The 10,815-nt window shown below is 34.1% G+C and overlaps 1 protein-coding gene across 1 annotated transcript in view; it reads left to right on the top strand.

Moving 5' to 3' along the window:
* Positions 1-10,815, top strand: part of Cdh19 (cadherin 19) — a 105,480-nt gene that overhangs the window by 21,653 nt on the left and 73,012 nt on the right. Inside the window, exon 4 of the mRNA XM_050131292.1 lies at positions 4,965-5,256. Coding sequence (XP_049987249.1) covers positions 4,965-5,256 — 292 coding nt within the window. The remainder of the gene's footprint in view (positions 1-4,964; positions 5,257-10,815) is intronic.

Raw genomic sequence — 10,815 nt, 5'->3', positions numbered from 1 at the left:
TTTTTTTTACAATAAACACCCTTGAGCCTATAAAATACCTCCCCCATCCCCTCAACCCTATACTTACTCGAGATAGGGTTCCAATTCCCAGGACCTGAATATCTACCTCCTGAAGAGGCCACTTTGGATGCTTACATCTGCACCTGTGTCCAGTAAGCCAGTAATAAAAATACCATTTACATACACTCTTAGCTTTGGTCTTTGTTCATTTATAGAAGTCCACCAAAATATACGTATACTCTGTCCTACCAGATTTCTTGATTCATTCTCAACATTTAATTCATCCTTCAGGCTGTTATTGCTTCTAACAGCAGGCATGGGGCTTTCTAATTTTCCTGATGAGGCACGTTCTCTGCAGTAACCAGAAATGCCTGGACCACGTTTGCCATGTGGGCCTGCTAGAGGCCTCTCATTGTGTTTCCCGATGGTAACGGATTGCCTTGTATATCTCTTGTTGATCTACATTCATTCGTCCAATGCCTTCCTTTGCCACATCTCCTACATAAACTTGAAGGCTGAGTCCTCCTATTCCTGTTATTTCTAGAAGAGGCATTATTATTATTTCTGGAAATCCGTTGTCTGGAATTCCTTTTCATATGTCCCATTTTAACACAATTAAAACATTTGGTATCTTGATGCCTTCTTTTACCATTGGAAATTGCTTCTTCTACCCATGCTTCAGTGCCATGGTCAAATGTATCAACATTCATTGTATACAAGACCCATTTGTTCAAGGGTACTGATCTGATTTTTAAAGGCCCCAGAATCCTTTTGCACTCTATGTTGGCATTCTTGTAAGCCAAAGAGTCAATTATTATACATCTTTCTTCTGGGTCAGGTATCCCTATTTGTACAGCCTTAGACTTTGTAAAAAGTCACTAAAGGGTTCTCTCTGACCCTGTTTAACCCTGAGGTATGATTCCACTCTCTGTCCTGGGTCTTGAATCCTATCCCAAGCCTTCAAGGCTGCTGTGGCAATATGGATAAGATGTGGTCATCATAAAGAGCTTGTTCCTGAGGGATCAGAGTAAAGTGCTTCACCTAGAATTTGATCTAGGGAAATCTCAGTTCCTTTCGCTCTTTCCTGCTGTTCTAAAAATCTGGCCTCTTGTTTGAAAAGACATTTCCAATGTAATAGAGGTCCGCTTTCTAACACAGCAATGGAGCCCAATCGAGAGATGTAGCCTTGTTACTGAGAGCCCAGGTTTTGAGCATCTTTCTAACAAAGGACGAAAGTAGTCCATAATTCACAACTGCTTGTTTAATTTCTTTCAGATCACTCATACGTACAGGCTCCCATGTATGTTCCTTAATGATCCTAGAGTTTTTGGAGCTTGTCACCTTTTCAGATGTTATTACTGGAAAGGCAGTTAGAACTCTTTAAATGAATTAATATTAGACTGCGCCTCCTCAAAATTTTGCTCAGTTGACCGAGTCATATCAGACAAAGATCTAGTCTCCTCCTTGAGAACTCCAAACTCTTTCTTGAAGAGGTTGGTGTCAGTCTGAATTGTTTTTGAAATTACCTCAACCGACTGGAATTTATCATTCAAAACAGTCGTGTCCTTCCTTAAGGTTACAACCTCTGTCCTAAGAATCCTGGATTTAGTGTGTAAGTACTGCATCATTTTTCTATTATCAAACCATATTATAAAGAAGCTGCCAAAAACAATCAAAATGATAAGGCCCAGAAATAGCCAAACAAGTGGAATATCATAGACATCTTGTAAAATCTCAGACATGGTACAATTAAAGAGGCTGTGAAAATCTTGAACAGTTATGTTGTCTGACATTTTTAATCAAACCTGTATGTTTGTTTATTTATTTATTTATTTATTTATTTATTTATTTAATCGAAAGAAATCTTACCTGTAATGACTGTTGCCTGTCAGTAGGTGGCGGGGTGCACCTGAATCCACGTGGCCAGGGAGTCAGAACCGGAAGAAAAAAATCTGAAATATATATACTCAAATCTAGAGTTTAAACTCACAGACCATATGCTCTGTGAATTATTTAACTATAGAAGGGCAGCAGCTTAGGTCGGACTCAGCCAGGGAGGCTGGGAGGGGACGCAGAGCAGTCACATGTGTGGAGGGCAGCTAACAATGGAGCTGTCTGTGCAGGCCGTGCTGCTGCTGCTGCTGCTGGGCACAAGTACTGCAGGCGGTCTGGAAGCCAGGCCGGCCCAAAGCCGGGGCCGGGGCCAGGTCGCGGCAGGCTGGTGGGGCGCAAGGTGCAAGGGAAGAGGAGTGTGCAAGGCGCAGGGGAGGGCAGCCTAAAAGCCCAACGCTGAATCCTGGTGGGAAATGAGGCCAAATGAAGGGGCGAGGTTGATTGGTATTTACAATTAACCAGACCAGTTTATTATAATAGATTCAGCTTTTAATAAACAGAAGAAAGAGAACTTACAAACCCAGGGTTCCAGTGATTCACGAAAAGGAAGGAGGCAATTGTACCTGGATGATTTAACTGTTTTTCTGTGGCCAAAGGGGGACACACCATAAAAAGAATGTGATTGGCTGAAGTTCCCCATCAACTCTGTTCAAAGGTCTTTGGAAATTATTTCGCAAATGGATGTGGAATACATTCATTCATTTCTAAATTTAATTTATCTTCTATTAGTTATTGAATAAAGACTCAAGTTACAAAAGTGAAACTTTTTATCATTGGTATTATTTGACACATTGATTGTTATATAAATTTATTTCTATTAATTTATTACACTATGAAACAGAAAACTCCATTCATTTATTAATAACTTTTTATGCTTAAGTGGTGTAGCCAGAAATAAAATCTGTTTGGTAGTTTATTTCATTGCATAAAAGTGATATGGATTTATTATTAAAACAATATACTGATTGTTTAAGCAATGCAATGGTTTTTCTCATAGTCACATATAATATTCATTAACACAAAACAATAATTTACAACTTGTAAAATCAGAATCACTGTGAAATGTGTTTCTTGGTTGAATGTAATTACTTGGAAATTTTACTCAGAGGAAGAAAATACACAAAAATGGTGATCCACGGACAGACATTTGATCAATAATAATAATATCTTTGAATTACAATGCAGTGACATCTTCATTTTAGAATAATTTCAATATGAAAAGTCCTGTAGCCAATTTACTTGTATAAAAATAACACTTGTATTTTTGCATAGAAATTTGAAATTCAGATTAATTCCTTAACTCTATAGATTTTGACTATTGAGATTTAAACAGAATGGCAGAATAACCATAAGAAGGAAATGTGCATGTGAGAATTTAGTATGTAGTGCAGTGAGATGATTTTTAATTCTTAGCTGAATTTCTACTTTTTTAGATTTTTTTAAACTTATTTATCGATTTTCTCTTTGACATATTATCTAGACACAGGCTATTCTTGGAAGAATATAGAAAAGAGGGTGATCTTAAATTTCTGATATCCTGTTGCTCCTGTGCTGTAGTTAGGAGCCCTCCATTGCTGTCCTTTAATTTAAGTGATACAAGTGATTAAACTCAGGGAAGTGTGTTTGCTACACAAGCGTTCTGTGGTCAAAGTATAGTCCCCAGCTCCTTGAGGATTAAATATTTGTAATATAGTGGTCCTCAGGAGAAGACATGGTCTCATACAGTTTTTTTGTTGTTGTTGTTGGCTAGTTTTAAGTATACAAAAATTAATGCAACACCAAAAAAGTGTAAATTATTTTGCTACTTTCTTCTCTATAAAGCAGGTGAGGATGTACAGTGGATAAAGGTCCAAGAATTGAAGTCTGAAAAGCTAAGTTTGATCACTGATACCTAAATAGTGAAATGAGAGAACTGACTTTCACCTGTTGTCATTTGATGGGCTACACAAAGCACTATGAAAAATCTTCACACACAAACACACATACATATGCAAAGAATAGAGAAAATATTTTAAGAGATGCAATGATCACAATGATAACATTTATAATGATTATAATAATTTTTATAAAGGTATAATGACGCTCTAGATTTCAAAATAAGCAATAAATGTATTCATATAATTATTCTGTCTTTTGCTCCTTAATTATATATATATGTGCAAAATATTTGAGATAATCTTTTTTACTAAGACTACATTATTAATAATTGAAATAAGTTTGACTTAGTTAACTCAATGAATAATTTTACAGCAATCTTATTTCCTTTTTGCTATTTCTTAATTTGTTTTAATTTCATGTGCTTTCGTGATTTGCCCCATGTATGTCTGCATGGGGCTGTTGGATCCTTTATAACGGTAGTGAAATAGAGTTGTAAGTTACAGTGTTAGTCCTGAGACTTGAACCTGGTCCCCTATAAGAGCTCTCAAACACTGAGCCTTCTCTTCAGCCTAAAAAGCCTAAGTTAATTGGTCTAAACTAATTAGAAGTATTTATAAGTATAATTAGTTTAATTATAAATTATACTAAGTTATAATTAGACTAGATACAAATAGTATAATTATAATTAGTCAAGTTATATTTATTCTAATTATAAATAGACTATAATTAGTCAAATTATAAATAACTCTAAACTAATTAGACTTATTTGTTTAAAATAATAAAATTTTGGTACATCATTATATCGGAAATTTGGAACCATTCCAGTGCTTGACATGGATGTAAATATTACATTAGTATTTTTTCTCAGTTGATTTGATGAAGAATTATAAACTGGTGGTGGTTCAAGTATGTAATCCCAGCACTTGGGAAGTAGAGGCAGGTGGTTGTTTAAGTTCAAAGCCAGCATGGCCTACAGAATGAGTTAAAGGACAGCCAGGACTACAGAGGGAAACCCTGTCTCAAAAAACAAAGTATAACAATAATAATAATAATAATAATAATAATAGTAATAATAATAATAAAGAATTATACAAGATTGTTTAATTGATAGTGATTAAAATAAATGAAAACGGTGAACACTAAGTAAAATTTTCCATATGTAAGAAAACTCACTTGTCTATTTTTACTTGCAGCTAATATCTGAATTAGACAATGGAAATCACACTTTCCAGTACAAGCTACTGGAAACTGGAGCTGGAAGTTTCAGCATTGATGAAAGAACAGGTGACATATTTGCTATACGGAAGCTCAATAGAGAGGAGCAATCTCTCTACATCCTGAGAGCCCAGGTAATAGACAGCACCACTGGAAACGCTGTGGAACCCGAGTCTGAGTTTGTCATCAGAGTTTTGGATATCAATGATAATGAACCCAAATTCCTACATGAACCTTATGAGGCCACTGTACCAGAGATGTCTCCAGAAGGTATTGTATATTAATTTACATCAGAGCCTTATTAACATGACAATAGATTTAAAATTTTGAGTATATGATTGGCAAAACATTGATTTACTATCCTTATTAACTTTTCCTGTGACAAAATTTTAAGTAAAATATTTGCAGAATCATCAAATATAATAACACTGTTTAAGGTAAATTTAGAAGAAAAATTACAAAATAATTTCTACTTTATTATTGCTTCAAAATGGCTTTTTCTCTATGGAATAATGTGATGGATTTATTTTTCTATACTCTGTATGAAATACAAACTTCTTTACACATAATGCTATTTTTTGTTAGTTTTATTTATACCTGAAGTGAATTTGATTTCAAGTTGAACATTCAAGTGGAAGTGAGCTAAAATTTATATGTTTATCATTTGCAACTCCATATTACAAAGCAATTTTTCTATAATTCTTCAAATCATGTTTAAAAGGTTTAGATATATATTTAACATATTAACAAATCTATAAGATATGCATGACAACTTAAAGAAAATAATCCACACAACTAAAACTATTACAATCATCAAAAAGAAGGAACACAAAGATAAAAAAGTGCTTAAACATTTACTTGTGGCTTTGCTCATTTCAAGTTATTTTCCAACATTATTTATATTAAAGTTTAAATTGAGAAAATTGGTAAGAGATGTTTTCAAATGGATAAAGTTGTCATCTTCTTTGCAAATCAAAATAACTGAAGCCAAGGAAATTTACGTTTATGAAAAAAATTGTCTTAAGTTAGCCAAAATATTGATATCACAATATACAGCAGAATTTAATTCAAAATTTTGCTTAAAATGATATACAAATGTTTTAGCTATCATCATGTTAAAATAGGCTAACTTATTTTGAAGCTCATTTATGGAAAATTTGCATAATTATCCATTGATTATAAAGTGTATTTCTCATTGTATTTTTCTTTTTACTTTTTTTTTTTTACTTTAAGCTTACCAGTTATAAATTAATGGTGTCATCTTGAATTGATTGTAAGATAGTATTTTTATTTGGATGAACATAATTACAACATACATGGCACATAAAGTACATAATATGTGTCAAAAACAAATTTTATTAAAATATTTTTTAAAATCCTTTAAATTTGTTATTATGATAGCTCAACAAACAAATTTCTTGTACTTCTTATTTGATTCTCCCCTTCCCATATTCCTTCCTATGTTCTACTTTATTTAATCTCTTTCTTCTTCTATTCTCTTATCTAATAAAGTTTGTAGTATTATCATGTACTGAGAACATTTTGTTTAAAAGTAAAAAATAGAATCATAAAGGAATTTTATTAGTTAATTTCTAGAATGGCATTTATGCCAGTTAAACACACATCATTGAAATTTTTTTTTATATATTAGGGTTGTAGATATTCAGGATTGAGACTTCATCCTGTCAATGAAATATTTTAAATAAGAATGACGTACAATTAGTATGAGATAAAAATGATAAGTACGGGAGAAGTATGACAGTCATTATGCATCTGGAGAAGTGGAGTAGATTTTCGAGAGGGAAAAAGTGAAGGAAATGATAGAGGCCAATCATGTGTTCTTGGTGAAGACCTCCATAGAAAAGTGACCACAACCACATGTGTGAATAATTTCATAACATGCAAAATGCATACATCTTAGACATATACACACGCACATACACAAAGATAGTATGTGAAATGATTTAAATATAATTAATTAGAATCTAAAATAATCCATATTTAGGGAATGCCAGAGAAACAATGTAACTGTTACCAAACTATTCTTAGAAAAAAGTTTTCCTCTGAATATGTTTAGAAAATTCATGAAAGATATTGGACTCCTTATAAATCAAACAATGTGTAGTTGTTTAACTTTAATATTTCTGTGATACTTGACACACAGAGTAGAATTTGGAAAATGGTCTAATACTTTATATGGAGATGAGGAAAAATGAAATGAATAGTTACTTACAGAATTTGAAAGCATATAGGGATTAAATGTTTTGTTAATAGTGTTACCGCATAACTAATAACACAGCTTCTTTCATGCTGTTTATGTTGGCCTAAATTTTATATTTTTATGATAATCATCATGACAAAATATAACAATAATGTGGGGATGAAAAGATTATTTCACTTTATAATTTCATTAGTGAGTGAAGTCATAGCAGAAACACAAAGTAGGCTGAAACTTGAAGGTATGAATTCAAGCAGGAGCCATGGAGCCATGCTTGCTTGCTTCTGGTTTCTTTCTTATGTCTTACTCTTCATTCTAACTTATTACCCAGGAGAACCTCCTGAGTGGTGGAATCACTTTCCTACAGGGCACTATTATAGAGGCATTTTATCAATGTATATACTCTCTTCTCAGATGTGTCTGTGCTTGTGTCAAATTGGCAAAAAATACAACACATTTGGTGACTGCGTATCTTTGTTCATCATATTTTTTCTTTTTTTATATTAAAAATTTCTACCTCCTCCCCTCCTCCCATTTCCCTCCCCCATCTCCCTACTTCCCCTCCTCCTCCCTCTCCAGTCCAAAGAGCAGTCAGGGTTTGTAGTGGCGTAAATTAATGCAGACAGATTGTAATAATATATACAGCTTTAATGGGGAAATAGACTTACAGAACCACAGGTTCCCGGGGAGAACAGGAAAGCAGAAGGGGCGGCTGGGAGCAGGCCCGCAATCTTTATAAGTAAAAAATATCCTCGGGGGACCCCACCCCTTGCTAGCAAGGTGATTTACTGGGTCTCTACTACAAGGGTTTCCTGCCCTGTGTGAATTTCAAGGTCCTCCCCCCTCCATCCAGGTCTAGGAAGGTGAGCATCCAAACAGACTAGTTCATCATATTTTAAAGTTAGTTTACAAACTATTCAGTTAATCTGTGCAATACAGTAGATCTTTTAGGGTATCAAACAGAGTTAAAATTTATGTGGAATCCAAATATTAACAACTAGAAATTTACATTTTTGGAGAGGGCACCAGAGGAATGAACGAAAGTTTTATTAAGCTGGTTACTGTTGAAGTCAGGGATTTTAACACTGTTTTGTTCTTTTAACAATGATTCCCTTTGGAAGCAGTAGTGCATAGCTGTAACATTACACAGTATGTAAAGAAATGAACTAGTGAGATAATGTAGGTAGAGGCTACTCGTTCATTCCCAGCCACCCAGACCTGAATAATCACACAAAAACTATATTAATTACAATACTGTTTGGGCTCCTTATTAATTAACTCTTACATCTTAAAACATTCCTACTATTTTATATTTTACTGTGAGTCTCTTGGTTTACTGATAAGGTTCTGGGGCATCTGTCTTCTTTGGCAGCTACATGCCATCTCTCTGATTCGGCCTACTCCCTCTATATATCTCAGTTAAGAATTCATGTCTGGCGATTTTCTGCTCTTCCATAGGCCAAAAGCAGCTTCCTTATTATCCAACGGTAATAAAAATTATTCACAGAATAAAGAGGGGAATCCCACATCACCTCCCATTTTCTTTCTAATTCAAAAGGCAAGTTTCAACTTTATCAGAGTAAAATTACATATAAAAACAGTTATCAATTAAGAATTACAGTTGCACTATTTATATGTACTTTATCTTTTATCATGACAAATTAAAACTATAACTATCTATTCTTCAACTATTTCAAAGAAGTCAAAAGGACATAATAATACCTAAGTTAACAGGAAGTGCATTGTAAAGAACTTCCAAAACTCTACCATTAACAGATACATCCACTGCCTGGATTGTCACCCAAAGCTCTTCCATCCATCAGGGCATCCATATTTAGCCTACACACCCATGGTATAAAGCAGACTTTGCCATGAAGCAGGAGATTTGTAAGACTGTTTTGTCTCTATTGGCAGTTTCTCAGTCACTCTCTTCTCTATCCTGAAGAATGTTTGGCAAATTCTTTAATGAAGCAGGAACCCTGAAGAACTGGGCCTCACCTTTAGGCAAGTTGAGCAGTCACTTTGCTGTGGGCACTTCATGTCCATTTCATATAGCATACCATCAAGCCATGAAGGCAATAGCAGTTTCTTGACCAAATGGCTAAAAACTCCAGATGAAGCCTCTTTGCTGTCCATCATTCTCTTGAAGTAGATTGGTGCTGCCAGGAACAGATGTGTTTAATTATCATGAAAAGTCCTAAGTTCTTAAACCATTTTATATGCCATATTCTATTAGTCTTCGAAAAGTTTGAATAATTCCTATCCATCCAAAATATATTTTTGTACATCTAGAGAACCTAACTAATATGATTACTAACTTGACTATTATAGATAACTATATATTAACCTGTATTTCTTAATTATACATTATATTTTTAAATAAGTTGCACAAACACATTAATCAAAACAGAAAAATACATATAACAAAGTTGACCTTGAATTAGTATCAATAAACCAAGATCTATACCAATACAACATATTCATCTCTATAGCATATTCCCCTTTAAATATAAGAAAACATTTATAGACAATCATTTAGGGAATTAGGGTATTGCTCTCTAGAATATTTCCTTCAGATTTGGGTCAATGTTAATCAGGTTTTTCACAGAGTATCATTGTGTTAGATCCTCCTCAACCAGCAGTCTTGAAGCTGTTGTGGCTGTTGAATCATTTGGATCATTGCTTCAGTCAGTCTTGTTTGATAAAACCATATTAGCTGGTAAAAAAAAAAAAAACCTCTTTTCCAGAGTAACATATCCTTAGACCCAAATTTGTAGTCAAGATACCTTTAAAATATATATGTCAATTTAATTTAACAGCCCATACAATGAAATGTCTCTCTATACTTAGCTCATTTACAGTCAAAAATTTAAAGAAAACACAATAATATACATAATCTAGACTCTCTGTGTATTTTCCATCTTTTTATGTTTTATTTTCTTTATTCCTTTAATTTATGACTGCCTGTATTCTTTCTCTTTAAAGACTTTGTTTTATTTTGTAAAATTAATTATTACTTTTTATAAAAGTCTATACTTTTTTCTCTTCTCTCTAAAGTCTATGTACATTTATCAAAAGACACTTGTGACACTCTGAGGGGTTTATTTATTTCTGAATATACCTTTATTGCATATCTGTAATCATTTCTTAATCAGGAGCACTATTAAAATGTTAAACAGCTTGATTGCAGTGTGTGTGGGTGCTGACTCTGCCTCTGTTAGCCTTTTTATATGGCTGAGGTACCTTTTTACCAGCTCTGGGACTGAGGGATGGGAGCCTTACTCATCACCTCAACTCTTGGAGATAATTGCCCATTCTGCCACCAAGTACTTGCAGCATGCTGCCCACAAACCCACTTCAAGTGCTTAGCCTCCTGGTAGAGCCAGACCTGTGTATGCAGTTAGCATGAACCAGGAAGCCTTCTTAAAAGAATTGCTCATCTTCTACTCCTAGCAATGTGTCAGGAAGTCTTCTCTTAAAGGAATCATACCTCTGATTGCTTCTAGCAAACAGAGCTAAACTGAGAAAATTCTGCAGCCATGAAGCCATGCTTAAGTCCACTCGTGTGTGTGTGTGTGTGTGTGTGTGTGTGTGTGTGTGTGTGCGTGCGC

This window comes from Alexandromys fortis, unplaced genomic scaffold (assembly GCF_014885135.2).
Source record: "Alexandromys fortis isolate MF-2015 unplaced genomic scaffold, M_Fortis_MF-2015_v1.1 scaffold_361, whole genome shotgun sequence".
NCBI lineage: Eukaryota > Metazoa > Chordata > Mammalia > Rodentia > Cricetidae > Alexandromys > Alexandromys fortis.
The sequence above is the reverse complement of the archived record's forward strand: the minus strand, read 5'-3'. Positions and strand labels throughout refer to the sequence as shown.